The 17,371-nt window shown below is 34.3% G+C and overlaps 1 protein-coding gene across 20 annotated transcripts in view; it reads left to right on the forward strand.

Moving 5' to 3' along the window:
• The window catches only part of CAMK2D (calcium/calmodulin dependent protein kinase II delta), a 332,892-nt gene that overhangs the window by 281,126 nt on the left and 34,395 nt on the right, over positions 1-17,371 (forward strand). For 3 of the 20 annotated variants that reach the window (XM_075616655.1, XM_075616534.1, XM_075616526.1), the window contains exons 13-15: positions 6,320-6,357; positions 11,326-11,379; positions 12,882-12,926. In XM_075616655.1, coding sequence (XP_075472770.1) covers positions 6,320-6,357; positions 11,326-11,379; positions 12,882-12,926 — 137 coding nt within the window. Of the gene's footprint in view, positions 1-6,319; positions 6,358-7,841; positions 7,875-11,325; positions 11,380-12,881; positions 12,927-17,371 lie in introns of all 20 variants that reach the window. The other 17 variants (XM_075616503.1, XM_075616493.1, XM_075616522.1 and 14 more) reach the window with 10 other exon arrangements.

Raw genomic sequence — 17,371 nt, forward strand, 5'->3', positions numbered from 1 at the left:
TGATTAGAGGAAAGGAAAATATTGCAAGTAAAATGTCTCCCCTTTTCTCTACATATAGGTTAATTTTACAGGCATACAAGTCGAGCACCTGCTCCTACACCTGCACCTGCTTGGGCTCCTTTGGTGCCTTCTTCTACTTCTGCAGTGCTCCTGCATCTGTTGTGTCTCCTGTTATGGATGATAGTAGTATTGATGCTGCTAGGCTGCAGTATAAGCGGGAATTGATTGCTGTCCATCACGAGCAAAATCACAATGCACAACGCCTTATCAGAGATGGAAGGAGACATCATTGCAAGGCCATAGCATCACAGAGGGTCTTTGCACAGGCCATTAATAACCAAATCAGGGATCTGGTTCTACTTACACAGCAGGCGATAGAAGTCCTCAGACCAGCCTCCTCAATGGCCACACCCAATTTAAGTCAGTCCTGTGGACTGTCCAACGCATATTGAGGCTCCCGTTACATCGCCTCAGGAACCACAGAGTGGGTTGAGATGCCAACGTGGGGGCTGAACCAACCCTCCTACCAGGCAGAAAATAACACATTGGTCTTCTTTCTCATGACAAACAACATATTTGTTAATTTTCTCAACACGGGAAATTACCTATATTTATTTGGGGGTTTAAGGTGGGTATAACATCAGTGAAGGAGGTTAAAGGTGGGTGTTACAGTACATTTGGTACATAAGGTTGTGTCGGTGAAAACATTTTATAATGTAAATAAATCATTTTACTTGGTTAAATTGACAATTACTCTGGCACCGTAATTTCAGCAACGAAATTCTATAATAAATGTGCTGTCATTACACATAATATTTTCCTTCAGCTACATGAGCTACAGATGTACAGTAGTAAGAGTTACGGTCTCCGGAGCCGCGGCTGAAACAGCAAAAATCTGCGGCTCCGGATTCCTTGTCTGCCATGTCCATGCTTCCCAATCACAGTCACGTGACCGTGGGTGGCCCCATAAATTTGCTACATCCGTATTGCATGCTGCAGTTAACTAATTGTCTAACATTAGCATAAATATATTATTCCGAACTATTGAGGCATTGTTGATTGCCCAGTATATTTCCCATTTGAACATACTGTATGTATAAAATAAATCTTGTTTTTTTTATTACTCATTAATACAATACAGTAATTAAATGTATACTGTTTAATATATACAGCAGTTTCCTTGTATGTAATGATAGATTTAAAAAGCTGTGGCTGTAGTAATAGTAAAATATCAAGCTGTCTCTTTAATGCTATGTCAACATGATGTTTCATATAATGTGCTGCTTTGTTAAGAGTCCGGATGTGATTAACTCCAGATTTAGTTGTGACCTACTGTAATTAGCGCATCGTTAAATAGCCAGGTTAACTGTAAGGAAGGTCTGTCGATTTGCGATGTTGAGGAGTTCACCTCTTTTGCATACTGTATGATGATTACAAACGTTCATTGTAGCTAACGCAATGCCCTGTCTTAACCAAAACTGCACTAAACTCTGCTTTATGCAGCTGTGAAGATAACGGCTAGTACTTAATGGTACGTTAACTTCAGTTAGTGCATCGTTATATCAATAACGAAGCTTTGTGAATCTGGGCCTACAGTACATTAAACTCGTTCGGTACGTAACAAATTGCTCCAATCTATTTTGTAAGAAAACGACTATATTTAAAGTGTTTCATTATTATTTGAATGATGTAGGTAAAATATATTAATATTGTTAAATACATCTGCTGTTAGATTTTGTTTTAGTTCAGCCCTGTAAGAGTAAAATGTGAAATTGAACGAGGAAGCAGTAATTGTTCTTATTGACATTATTATTATTGGTTGGTTGTCAAATCGCAAAGTAATTAAAGGAGGAGAAGGAGCTACTGCATTTCATGTTTGATCGTATATGTAAGTATATTGTGAGCTGTGTGTTCAGAACGGCTTCTTGAACATATTTACAACAAAAGTAGAATTATAGAAAAAAACTGAAAAATCTTTCACATTATGAAACGTGAAAATAGTTTAAACACAAGTGGTTGAATGGATGCCATATCATCCACTCCTTATTCCTCAAAAGTCCCTTGGCTGGGATTACCATAGTCACACTGTGCAGCTCATGTTTGATCTTGGAAGCTGTACAAATAGTCTGGAGCAAGATGGAAAAAGTAGCAGGATGCAGCTAAATACCACAGAAGTAATTCTTCGTTTTGCCATACACAGTGCATGTGTGTAACACACCAACTAATAAATCTTTTTATGTAGCATTGTTGTTAAATGTGAAGTGTAATTCTTAAAATAATCTGTAAACATATTGATCTTTTTTGCACCTTCCTATCTCACCCTTCTGTTATATAACTTTAACAAATGTATTATCATTATTAGTACAAAAGTATCCTTCTCTGCTTTCCCTCACAACTGTGCAAGACATATCCTTCAGTTCTTGACAAACGTTCATATAGAGGATATTACTCAGAAATGAATATCTTTACTTATAACTTTTTTTTCACTTGTTAATAACCCTGTTCAAGAGAGAGGTAAAACATGAATTCAGTGGTTCTCAAACCTCTCCTCTGGGACCATCGGTCTTCCCAGGTTTAGGAATAACCAATATACTTGCACACGGAGGAATGCACCAAATTGACATACTGTATCAATAGGATGTTTGGTAGTTTCCTGAGAAATCTGGTCTGGCTCAAGGCTTTGAGGAGAGATTTAAAAACCACTGCATTGATCATCAGTCCACTTACTCAAACATTTATGATTTTAACATTATCAAGTTTAATTGTGACGGGTTTGTATACTGTAGTAAAATTAAAGTTCCAAAATCTGAGACTACAAATGTCTTCTGTCGTAGATAAATTGTATGCTTTAGCTCATCAGTGAAATGTTGTCTTAGACAATTGTAACCAGTGTCTTTTAATATGGAATTTATATAGCTTGCAGATATTATCTGGATCCTCATACCATACGGCTACTCTGCTCTTACTGTATGTAATAAGATGGCCTATTATATATCGTAGACGTCATTTGAAGACCATAATTTTTTCCACACTGCCTTATAATAAAGGTCTTTAAATTCAAGACTTTTCTTATTTGTCTATCTATCATTAACTGCATTAAGCACTTATTTGTGTAATCATCCATATAACATATTACAATGGCTTAAAGCGTTGCATGGAGTTACAAGTCAAGTAATTTCTCCATTAATATCAGAAGTCTTTTCAAATGAAGCATGCTGAAATGTACATGTATACTTATATATGTATTTTGCATTATCATATTTGTTGGTGCCCTATCAAATCCCACACCATAACTGCTTTTATTAACACATTCACTTACAGGAACCTATACAACTGATGGTTTCTTCTTTAACTTACTTTAAATTGGTCAATGTAGTTCTCATCTGGCTCTATGTAATAGAGTGGTTACAGTTTTGAAAAACAATGATACATACATGATACATGATATGTAAATGTTTTATCATTTTCAGTTGTGTTTATTTTTAATATATTCAATGGAAGATTTAAGTGCCTCGTTCAACTTTCAATCAATAATTGGTGTTAAAATTATTATTTTTAAATCGGCCTTAATTTTGCACAGCATGTATGTGCCCTGCATTAATTTCACAATTGCTTTTTTTTTAAATATTTTAATTGAGCAGGTGATACCAATACAAATTGTACATATTTGGTTCAGTTTTTGTGCATTTGTCTCCTGTGTACAAAATCTAATGTTCACATAACTGAGACCAATGGAAAAATACCTAAATATTTGTTCGTAAAACAACTACAGTAGCAATCTAAAAGTCTGTCCTATCAGTGGGAATGGTATTTACTTTAAATACTCCAAACATACTTTCCAAGATTTGAAATAATGTCCCGTTCTCTTTGTAATTGTATCATTACATTAAAAAGGGTATATATTTTACGCTGATAATGTGACGAACAAAAGAATTGGAAATGCAGACTGCACTTTAGCTTTTATGCCAGTGCATGCAAGTGCCATTTTTTTCTTTTTCAAGTCTGTGCTCTAAAGAGAATTTATCCTTGAGGCCAAAATTTCCATTGACTAGGACATTGGTTATTTGCAATGCATGACATTTACATTAATCGCTCATGCTACTGTGGTTATAATAGTGTTTTTATTTTTCCTTTTTCTTATTTTCCTTTTATGTGGAATGTATTTCATGTGAGGTAAGACCCAAATAAATTTATAGTGATCTTTCTGTCATCTTCCTTGATCTATTTTAGTCTCTGCTCGCTATCACTATTTCCCTTGCAAGTCTCTGTTCTTACCAATAAACTGCTTGGACATTTCTTTACAACAACTTTGTTATTAGTACAATCATGGGTTTTTTTTTTTTTAAATTAAACTAAAGTTACAGTACTTTTGATACTTTTATTAAACAAATAATGTAATCACATGCAAAGGAGAACTCGCCGAAATGTGTTCCTATTACAGACATTACTGTACTTATAAAAAAATAAAGGGCCTTTAGTATAGGAACAAGTATGTGTCTAAACTGTACTAAGTGTTTGGAACAAGATAGGTGATGGCAGCTATAGTTGGAGAACCCATTTAACAAACTGCCAATCCAGTGAGCTAAAATATATATATATATATATATATATATATATATATATATATATATATATATATATATATATTCAACACATTTAAGTATGCAAAACGCAGTGTAGATTATTCTATACTAGTTCTGAAGCCGTGGCACTTTAACTAAAACGTAGGTGATATTAATCAGGGAACTAAACGGAAGGCTTTTTCTACTGATAGGCTTGAACATGGAGAAGTGGTTCTTTAAATGGATATATTTCTGTTTTAGCACAAATTAATTAATCACTTTTTCACATTTCAACAAATAGAACTATATTGAAGGTTGGTTGTTAGTTTAAATACCCAATTGCTGACATTTTTCTTCTCAACCTAAGTACATTGACGAATTAATGTCTTTACAGTATCTTACCCATTCAATCTCCAATAATATTGACCTACTGTACTCTTGTATTTCATATTTTGCCAACTGAATTGCAGGTACTCTTGCCAAAAACCCTTGGCAGCCATCGTTTATGATTTTTTTAAGCCATATATTCTTAAAAGAGGTAACTTTGATGCAACAAAAATAAATCCTTCTTTTTGAAGTCCGAAAACAGTTCCTGAATACTGGTCAAAAGAAGGAAGTGCACACATCCAAATATTATAAAAGGACATGTTACCACTTATTTGCCAGAAATATTCAAATGTAAATGAATGCTACAGGGCTATTTTGTTTATGGTTTTGTTTAAGGTGCACTATCCCTATCCTTTATTTTTTTACAACTTTCTTTTACAGTATGTTGCATTTTAATAAAAGTATTAATTATTCTGACAACATACTCTTGCTTTTACTTTTCTATTGGAGCCCGCAAAATATGAAATTGCTATTTTGACCAGTGATTGCTGTCTTTTGCATTCCTATAAGTAATTGGAATGAGACCTCTGGGACTAAATACACTTTTAATGATTTCTAAAAATAGGAATTTGGAAAAGTAGTTAACACAATGTTTTTTTTAGTAATGATTCAATTTTATATGCGTTTTGTGTTTGTTTTCTTGGACAGAGTGCACCTTTAAAAACAAAAAATAAAGGAAATATTATTGCTTTCTCGCAATGTTAGATGTTTTTCTTCTGCCTGTGTCAGGAGACATAATATTGACTAGTACATATCAGTTAGATGTTGTAGACATGTTATTTTAAAGCTGAACTGTTCTAGAAGTTCCCTAATGGGAGAAATCTTTATTGCCTATAAGGGGCTACTATATAATTATAAGAATAAATTGGGTATACTGGCTGATAGGTAATTTGTTTTTATGCATGTTTTACCTTAAATATTCACCATGTTTCTTCCCCAATGATATCCGAATATATGAATATTGAACTCAATTGCAATTTGGTTCCCACAGAAAGTAGGACATTTTGTATACAAAATTGATGTAACTGCAAATTACCAAACAAGTATGTTTCCTCTTTGATCAGACTCAAGAGTTCAGCTCCCTACATAATAAACTTACATTATGCTCTCATTCCCCTTACATAATTAATAGCCTGCAGCTTTTGGAAGGGGAATGTATTTTGGTTGCCATGATATACCTTTAAATAACACAATAGATTTTACAGTGGAAACAAAAACTATATGTGCCAGAAATTCTCCCCAAATGTGACAATCTTTAGTTGTTAGATCAGTACATGTATGCATCTAAAGAGCAAGACATCTGCTTTGTCCATTACATTTAGCAAGGTCAAGAATGAGTACTAACATAATACCTACTGTCCCATTTACAGCAGCAAGAAGCTTACTGAAGAAACCTGATGGCGTAAAGGTAAATTCAAATAATCTTCTCAAATACTGTATAATTACTTGCAGGATGCCCTACATCGTGTCATTAGGATTTGCTTGTGTGGATTATACCGTCCCGGTAACAAGAACTGCCCCTTACTTGATATTTCCTCCTTGACCAAACAAGTAGTGGTGTAGATGAAGTTGCAGATACCCAGTCAACTGAAGTACAGTACCAGCACTGGTTGACCAAGTTCATGAGATCCCAATCACTTGCACTTGGAGGACTCCAGAGCACCTATTGCTTATTATGACAAAGAGTGGTTGGTACCAAAGAATATCCACATGTTGCAACCTACAAGTTTTGGTCATGGTATCTTTGTGCCACGGCATATCCTGAGATCCGGTCTACAGGGGTTCTAATCCACCAGTACACTTCTACTGATCAGTTTTGACATGGAAATGACACTGCTGCTTCAAAGTTAAAGAATGTGCTTCTACAACTTATTGTTTTATGAAATATAAGATCTAGAGGAAAGAGACTTTGGAAACCTAAATCATAATTGAACATAAAATAGTAACATATAGCAACATATAGAAAAAGTCGAGCTAAATGAAAACATCAGTAAACCGATCGTACAGTATACACATATTACACTGAGCAAACTGGTCCCCTTAACACATTGCTCTTTCGGTGTCTGAACCACGTTTCTGTACATTTTGTTATCTAGTAATAAAAGCTAGAAGGTGCTAGAAATCTTTATTTTATGAATAAGGAGAATATTATTAAAGAAATAATTAAAATACAAAAACTGGATTTTTCATTCACTGAAGATTTTTTTTTAGTTCTGAAATAACTACAGGAGAATGAATAACATTGCTTTTCTCTTCTTCCTTTACTCTTCCATCACAAGTAGTTTTAATCCATCTATTCCATTACATTAAGGGATTTATGACTCCTTGCGAGGGAAAAAAAATTTCAACGTCGTCTTTCGTCAGGTTTTCTCTACAGCCTTTTTGGAACATACTGTACCATACTTACTAACTAAGTAGCGTCATGCGATAAGGCACCTTGATGACTCTTCAAGAAGAGGCTTAGCACTGCTTCGTAAATATGTCCCACTGCCTAGTATCTCTGATGCACCTACTTTCATATCGTAAAATAGTTTAAAAGTTTAATGTTAGGTGGAGGTGAAACATTATTATTAATAGTAAACTATTCAATTATTTATTAGGAACTATTCATAATATATTTTAAATAGTATCCAAAATGTCCATAACTGTAGTAGCTTTCTGGAGCTATAAAATTTTAATCTCTACTGTACACACACACACACACACACATATATAGATATATATAGATAGGCATTTAGAAGCACTTGTTCCCTCCAATACCCTTTTTGTTCCATTCTGCCCTACACGCTATCCTATGGATAATAAATACACATAATTTGCTATTTCTTTTTTTCCGTCCATTCAGTCACGTTTTTTGTTTTTGTCTTCTTTTAATCTGACTGGTCAATTCAGAAAAGGAAGTCCAGTTCGTGTGTTCAGATGATGGTGAGGACCTTTATCTGCCAAATATTTCCTCTTTATATAATAGAATGGCTCTGCTATAACTGTAAAGCCTTTAGAGTTCATACATTAGCTTCACTTGTGTAATGGGGGTATCCATATCTTTGTATGCCCTGCTTAATTTCTGTACTGTAGTGCTTTGTATAAATGTAAAAAAAAATCACACACAAAGAAAAACCAGTTTACATTGCCCTGGATATATATGAATGTTCTGCTTATTCTGTAGATCATGCTTTACCTTGGGTAAATGTAGGGTTAGTGTAGATATCATTCTTGCATTTTTTTCCCATACTTTAGATCAGCGGTACTCAACTCCAGTACTCAAGAACCCCCAACACGTCAGGTTCTGAGGATATCCCTGCTTCAGCACAGGTGGCTCCGTCAAAGGCTGAGCCTATGATTGAACCACCTGTGCTGAAGCTGGGACATCCTAAAAATATGACCAGTTGGGGGGGGGGGGGGGGAGGAAGAGGGGGCAGGGCTCTTGATTGCTGGAGTTGAGCACCCCTGGTTTAGATAGTTCTGTTGAAGTATATGGTGAAAAGGTAACATACAGTACAGAAAATAAAACCTTGTCTTCCCATTTTTTGCTCTGACGCCATTATAAAGTTTTAAATCTTCAGCCGTAAAAGGCAAAATCCTGTTATTATAACAAATTCAAACCTTATGTTGAAAAAAGGTGATATGATATTGTAACTAAAAAATATGATATCAGAAACTAAGGCCTGGGTAGCAAGTGATAGCCATCAGAGTGAAACAGATTTCACTATTGTCTGCATAAAGGTTAAACATGGAGCCGGTGGAGAAGGCAGAGATAACGAAGAGAAATAGGTATTTAAAGAAGCAGGTTAAAGGGTTTTATTTTTGTGAATTGGAATTACAAGTTGCAGGAAGAGCTAAAGGGGGAGACAGGACTTGAAGATATGGATGAGATCAGGGACTAAGAAGTGTCATAGGTCACATGAGGTACAGAAGATGAGACAAACTGCAATACACACAGCTTCTGGAGAGGAAATGATTGCTGGGTATATGGAGAAAATTAAGTGATAATTGAGTAGTTCACATAGTGAAAACGGTCTTCAGAGCATATTGGATGCAGGGAGAGGTTAAAGGAAAGAACACAAGCGGTATTATCACACAGCTATAGCAAACGTTATTGCACCCCGTGGCACGCTTCCTCGGGTGTAATAGTCTTGCCCCCTTCTCGCAAGCTGCTGATTATAGACATTGGCCGCTTCTCACGCTGGTGAATTGTGTATAGGCCTGCATTGTTCATTGTTAATAAAATACATGAATTAATGGGCCGCAATTAGAGTGTAAGCTCTTTGGGGCAGGGTTTCCCTTGGCCTTATGTTGTCATTTACCTGTTAAACGTATCAATGTTTGTAATTTCTTTACCTTGTATTGTAATTATTGTAAGTGCTGCGTAATTGTTGGTGCTATATAAATACAATTTTACATGCATATATACATACACATGTATTGCTTGTTACCAAGATTGTCATTTTAGTACATTGCTATGAATGTGTAGTCTAATAAATTGTAAATATTGCTATGATCACAACCTCAGCCCCGAGCTTAGTTTATTTTAATGTGCAAATAAAACCCCATGCTAATGTTGTTTATTTAAATATACATTTCTAGTCAGGAGAAAGTAATTTTTTTGGCCAAAGAGGAAAATATTTTGGTGTGCTTCAAAACTAAAATGACATGAGATCTACTCCAGATATGGTTGTGGTCATTTGTACACACCTGCTATGTGGTTTTACATTTACTGTACATTAACACAGTTAAACCTTTGAAAAGAGAGCACCATTTTCTATTAAAGTGGTTTTGGCTCTTGCCAATCTTTTTTTTTTGTTTTGTTTTGTTTTACTAAATGCAGTAGTTCCTTGCCTTTAAGGCAATGTAATTATCGAAGCTGCCCATCTATCCGTCCTCCGAGGATCAATCAGTGAAGACCCGGCTTCACAGGGCACCAAATATGGCCGACTGTTTCAAAAGACAAAGTACTGTGGCTACCTAAATAGTTGCTGTAGCAACTGAAGGAAGCTTGACACATGAAAACTCCATAAACAGTGCATTAAGAGTGGATTTTTTTTTTAGAAATGAAGTATTATCTAATACTACACAACTGATTAAGCAAAAAAATAAATACAAAACTCAGGATTTTGAAGGTAAAGCTGTTTTAATTATTTCCGGTCTTTCTACATTTAAACTGTTTTATGTAAATATACAATTTTCTTTAAAATGAGACTGAAGAGCATTGATAATATTTATTTTTAAGTTTAGTTCACCGATTGTGCTTCTGTTTCATGCACACTGTATTAGAACAAATATACCATATATTTTTTTAACATATTAAGCCATAATTAATATTTGGCTTTTTCTGAACCATAGCCTATAAATATGCTTTTAAAGAAAATGAAAACACATTGACCTGACACAAAATGGTCTTATAGGCAAATATAATTTATAGTGGAGGAAAATGTTTAATGCACGAGGAAATTAGAGATTCTGTTCACAGTGAACATCAGCTGAAAAAGATTGTCATAGAGGACACATTTTTGTGCTTGACTGCTATGAATACATTTAAATTGGGTGAATTAAACCTATGATTGCTGATTAGTGTTATCTCAACATCTGCTTAAATCAGATATTGTATCTTTTAAATCAGATTATTTTATTTAACTAATTAGCCTGGCTAAATCCAGCTGCTCACGGCATTAACCAAAGGTAACATCTAAAAGAATCTTTGGTAGCTAACAAACCTACAGTAGTACAACTGTGATATTCAGGACTGAATGATCACTTTACAATAGAAATGATTAAACTATTGCATGAACCAGTCTATTGACGTTACAAAGTGAAGTAGAAACCAGCTTAACTGGAAAACATACTTCTTGCAGCTTAAATGTTCATGGCAGCAACATTATGCAGCACAATTTCTTCTAGTTTTTAATATATTTTTTTGTTCATTGTGTGTTTTTATGCATCACTGTGTAATTATTGAATTATTGAAATACAGTAGCAGTATATAACTCTGTTATAGTAATTTACTACCGGAGTATGTGAGGATTCTGTGCGTTCTGCTCTTCACTGCTGGAATGGCTTGCAATCTATTGAAACACAAGTAGTTGCCAGTCAAGGCAGCAGCAAATGGTTAATTTCAATGTGATGCTAGTTAGTTTGCGGTAAGTAATTTTTTGCTCATTAAAATTGCATTGTGTAGATACTTATGTTTTAAGTTCCTCATAAAAAATTGTAACAATTCAATACCATGTAGGTAAGAAAACTGTTGCCGGTTTTTTTAGTAATTGGTTCTCTTTCTGATTCGTTCTTTTCTGCTTTGTTGTATCTTTATGTATAAAATCCTATGCATTGGCCACTAAAGCAGTCTAAGGATTTTCTGTTTCTATTTTCTGCATACCCACAGATAATCAACAAAACCAACGTAATAACCAGCCCTAAAGATCCTACCCCACCTCTGGTATAAATAGTTTTGTTTTTTTTTTACCTTCCCCCACTTATTTTAATGACTTTTCTGTTTATTTTCTCCTGTTTTTGTTTTCACTTTTATTTTTTTAAGACCTAAAACCGTTGCATTTTGGTTGTTGTGGTTTTGTGGGGGAAGTTTCTTGTGACGCAGTGTTTTGACTGTAACCGACAATGGCTGAACGTGTGGCGGGGTGGCCTTAAAAATAGTAGTTGCAGTAGCTTAGAGATTTGCATGTCTTGTCCAAGTGAGAAGAATGTTCTTTGTCTTGCCCTTAGCTCTTCTGAGGAACGTAGCTTGATGTTCAAAAGCAATACAGCATTCCCTTGATCTGGACATCAAGGAGAGCGAACAAAAGTATTGCTAGGCAATGACAAAATGACCTTATTCAGATTGTGCCATTCATAATGAGAAAATACAATCAGACATTTCTATGAATTTTCTATGAAGTAGTGAGCCATGAATAGCTTTAGTAAAATAATTTTAATAAAGTCTGCAGAATTATTATATTTCATAATACAGCATGTTTATTTATTACATGCCAGAATCATATTTTGACTTTACTAGAAGTCTGCAATCTAAGACAATGTACATATAAAATACATAATGAAATGGTTAATTATACACATACCGTATGGCCACAGCATTTAAAGGTTTTTGCTTGGTTTATATATAAAATATTATGTATAACCTTGCAAAGGAATATCATATTTACTATGATTTTTCCTATTGTTTATCAGCTACAGTAATGCACAAACTACTGAACAGTAACTTGTCAGAAAGGTTGCGAACAGAGTGCATTTCAAACAACACTGGGATTCATTTGTTCTGCTTACCAGAAAGATCAATCTTGTCCCAGAAGCTCATTAACCACAAACATTAATTAGAGTGGTCCAATTTTGTTTTAACTTTAGCTCAAAACACATGCTTGTCTTGGTTTTGTTGACAACTATACTGTGTAAATAAATTCAGACGAGGGTAAATTGTCTGTTTTGACACAAATACATGAAAAAAATATGTCCTAAATTGACAAACATACTGTTTAAATATATATTTTATCTAGCCACACAATTCAATTTAGTTACTTGGCTAAAACAATAAGTATACTGTATACTTAAAGCTTTTTTTTTAAGGCATTAAGACAGCAGATTACGCATTTGATTGAACATGTCTTTCTGCAATTAGGTGACCATTCAAAAATGTACAATGTTGACAGAATTACTTTGGCATTCATTTTTTACATTAAAACAAATATGCAATTCCCTTTCCATGTTTATTCAGATCTCTGCATCTACACACTAATCATGAATAAGGTCTTTGCATGCTGTTCTTGTAGGTAAGACGACCTGTCCTGCAGATTTGGTCTTCGGTCAGCGACAGTTAACCAAAGTTGCTTTAGCGTCCGTATGTAGTCGGCTCTTTTTGCTCTCCGTCAAGCTTGTGCAACTGTTCTTACCAATAGGTACTGTTTTTCTCTCCATTTTGTTCTCACTCAGGAGCCCCAAACTACAGTAATCCACAACCCCACTGATGGAAATAAGGTATTCGGAAAGAATCAACTCCATCTTGCTTTATAAAGTTCACATTTCACCAGCAAGTGCTTTTGTCAAGATTTGTACCCATTGCAAGAATCAAAGGGCGATATTCACTAAACTGACATAGCCTTTAGCCATTTTAAAGATCACACACTTGAACAGTTATTATTGACCACTAACATCTTACTTTTTAGTGAATAACCCCCAAAGAGAAATAAGTACATCTTGCAGCTAGTATCCATATAGATTCTACCCCGTGTTTTCCTGTCCTATATAGAGACATAACGGATAGACGCCTTTCATCACTTCAAAACTGTGCTAATGGGTCATATATCACAGAAACATTCTTGGTCTTTACAGTTACTATTAAGACAGGGTTTACAGGCCATTTCCACCTTTTTATTGTATTGTTCTAAGTTGTTGTTTTTTTATATCACGTTTTATGTTTTCTGCATGGAAACTTTGGATTCTCCACATGACTTGCCTTTAAAAAATTGACTCCCATTGTGCTATGAATTTGCCCTTAAAAAAAATGTGCCTTTCATTTTGTTTGCATGTTCATATTTTGAAACACTCTTTTAACGTGCTGGTAGATTAAACATATGAAAACATTTCTGCTGTAATGTATTTTTACTTTATTTCAACTTCAACTGAAACTTGACTTAATTATTAAACTTAAATTGCTAGAGAATAAATGAACTGTACAGACATGAAAAGTCCACAGCAGCAACAAAATGTAATGATATAAATATCCCTAAGTATATGTTAAATCACTCCATGAGATGACAAGTTAAGATATTATTGTTGATTCAGGTGTTTTGAGCTTGTCATCTCCTTTGCAACTCATGTTTTGAGACATTTGAGGTGCTGAGCTATGTAAATGGGAATAAATACTGGTTTGTATATCCCATGTCATAAGATGGCGATGATGTTTATATTAAACCATGGAAATAGGCTTTCAGCCCAACCCACAGTACTTTGCAGATCTTTTACAGCTACAAATGAGAATATTCTGACTTAAGTTGACAGTCTTCTGAATGCTAAACTGTCTTCTGAGTGAAACCACGATGCTGTGGCACTGTGCTAGACCATGGTGTAGTGTCCCTTTCAGTAAAAGCCCATTATAATTAAGTCCAAATATGGCAAAGGAAAATACTACAAAATATTGTGGTCCTTTATTTATTAGGGAAAATATTTAACTGCAAACACTATGTTGAGTTTGATGTTACCAAAGTTTATATAATCTGCGTTAAGTTGTAAAATAGTTACTAGAAAATTTACAATGGCAGACATGTTGAGACTAATACAAGTATAGAGAAAGGGAACCTCAACACTAGACACACATGCGGGATCAAATAATAATCATATTCAATAAACAATAGCCATTGGGTGCCAACGTTTTGGTCCCTCTGTGACTTCTTTGGTCTGGAGGAAGGTCCCTAGGGACTGAAACGTTGGCACCCCATGGCTATTTTTCATTAAATATGATTTTATTTGCATATGTGCCATGTATGCTATATGGTTCAACTTGTTTGTACTAGACATTTTAAGAATCCCTTAGAAAGAGTTCTAAATTAAAAACTACAATGACACACGATTATGATAAAAACAAAAAGTGCATCTTGTTGACCAAAAAAAGGACTGATTATGAAACAACAATAGTTTAACGGCCACTTAAGATACAAACTCTTTCAGATCACTATAATAGTTGTCAGTATGGACAATGGCAGTGCTGAAACTGAACCCAAAGTTTTTAGATTTCACATGTTTTATTACAACAGAAGGGCTCCGTGAGGTTCATCAGAGACCCTGCAACACAGGGCTCAATATAATACCAATAAAATAGAATTCTACAGTTAATAAAATGAAAAGGGACAAACAACTTAATTTGCATTTATTTATTTTTGATCCATTTATTTTAGCTTGTTTCTCAGCTTTGTACCAGATAAGAAACCGTACCAAGTTTACCAGAAAAAAAATCCCCAAATTAAACAAATTGATTCCAGTGAGGACATAATAGACCAGAACCTTGAAACATGTCTATGAAATACTGTAATAAAATTACATTATCAGGTCTCTGTTCTTTTTACAGTGTTTAAGAAAATGTAAAAAAAAAAGTTTCAAACTTTTTGAAAAGCGCTATGAGTTTCCTGAAAGAAAATAAGGGAGCAACCTACTTAAAATATAATCTATCTATTGGTTACCAAAATGGGCAGCTTAACAAATCTAAAACAACATGTATTTTTAGAGTTAACTGGATAATCTATTTAATTAATGGAGAATGAGGACAGGAGAGAAAGTTTGACAGCTTGCTTGTCCTCAAAGATAATTTATGGTACCAGAAAATGTTCCTGGCTCTCATCTGAACCAGAGTTTCCTGTTTAAGAGGCCATTTCATTATCAGGCCACTCCATCCCACTACTTGTTTTAAAAATACACATTTTAGTTAATGTAGCAAGTTAACAAGCATCTCCATGCATTCGGCAGTAATTATTTCCATGTGTATCCTGTAGCACTCGAGAGATATCTGCTTGTACATTTTTTAGCCTATCGACATCATTATCACAATGGTTGCCATTTATAGGAGAATGGTAGATTACTACACCGCGATGACCTCTGGTTGGATACACTAGACTAGAGAATTGTTACACTCTATAAACAACAATAAAGGTAGACAAGTCATAGTACATTAGCTTGGATTTTGTCTTTTCATGTACATCTCTTGTGATTTTTGCATGGCTTCCTTTATATTGTAAGCATGTATTGTATATATATATGTGCTATTCATTAACAATAGCTATGCCAGCATTGCAAGGACAGTTTGTAGTAATGTTTTCAAGGAGCGCTGTCTGCCTTCATAACCTCTGTGTATGCCTTTTCCTTTTACTATTTGTGCATTGGCAAGCATCCCTTATCTATGAATACACAATGACATGTGCTGTGGGTTCTAACTGTTATTGCTTCAGTGCTTTATATGTATCTTTTGTCAAATATGTGTGTGTTTCTGTAGGGTTTTAAAGCAGCAAACTTCTAAAAATACAGTTTATCCAACAAAACTTTATTATCCATAAATGTACGCCTGTTCCTGTTATTATTTTTTTTTTTTGTATCCATAATTAATATGCAGTTTCTGTGCTTAGATGCATGTACCAAAACCATTTTTGTAATGTACAGTACTTATACTTTAAAAGTGTGTTAAAAAGAGAATACCATTTAGTGATATCTATTTATTTTGTACATTTGGCTTTTCTGTATTATTTGCTCTGTTCCTATTTATTACTTGTTTTTGGTCATGCTTTGTCTGTGGCTGGTGGAGAAAATATACATGTCGTTATTTTCTTCCTTCCATTAGTCCTGGCTTTAAACAATGAAAGTGACTACAAGGTGACTGGTCTTGTACACATTATTCGTTGTTTACTCCTTTTTTTCTATATTTAAATATCTGTGGTCTGCTAAATAGTAACAATGGTTAAATTGGCTCTATAAAGTGACATCACTGACACTTTTGCCATTTTGGCATACTTTGTCAACCATAAGAGGATTGTTTTATTGTATCGTCATATATATTCTATCTGACAGACTTTTCTGGAACACTTTTGGCATAATGTTTAAAATCCTATTTTTATTGTACTAATGTTGTCTGTGTGAGAAGTTCTGTACATGTTTTTGTATTTACAAATAATACCTTAAATTCAAGATGAGTTTATGAAACTAAAATTATGAAGGGCAATGTCTTCAATGTCTTCAACTACTGTACTAAAAATAAATGTGTTGCTATTCCTAGTACTATTGTGTTATTGTACACTTTTGCTACTGTGGAAGTTCTTTCTCCTCCACATCTGGTTTTGTGCCATTCTCTGTTATTATCTAACTCTGATTAGTAAGTAAATAATATGAAATCTAGTTTCTGCATAACACCAGACATCAACTTGTTAGATCGGTTATCTGAATTCTATGTACTGCTTTTATTGACCAAATACAGTATATACAACAAAAAACAATCAAGTCATAATGCCCTAGATTTTCCTTTTTCATGCAGTCTAAATGTCATAAAATAATAAAAACATTGCTATAGTTACCCCATACTACCCACTCACCAATCATGGTCTCCTGTGTGACACTCCATGTTGTTGCAGACCATTGAGCAAATTCAAGCTCAAGCACTTTGATAGAATAATTACCTGTATTTAAGAGTAGCTGCAACACAGCACCATGTGATATAAACGGCAAGATGCTCCCTTATGTTGTATCAAAAGGATTCATGCAAATATGAATAACATTTACAAAAATAGCAATCATAAATGAGAATAATGATCTTGGAACTACTACATGTATCCACAAAAGAATTGTACCAACTACTGTGGAATATATAAAGGGTACAAGTACTTATAAATACTGAATACATACAGTATATTGGTATTTCTGATAGATGTAATGTACTTTTATTTAAT

This window comes from Ascaphus truei, chromosome 1 (assembly GCF_040206685.1).
Source record: "Ascaphus truei isolate aAscTru1 chromosome 1, aAscTru1.hap1, whole genome shotgun sequence".
Classification (NCBI taxonomy): Eukaryota; Metazoa; Chordata; class Amphibia; order Anura; family Ascaphidae; genus Ascaphus; species Ascaphus truei.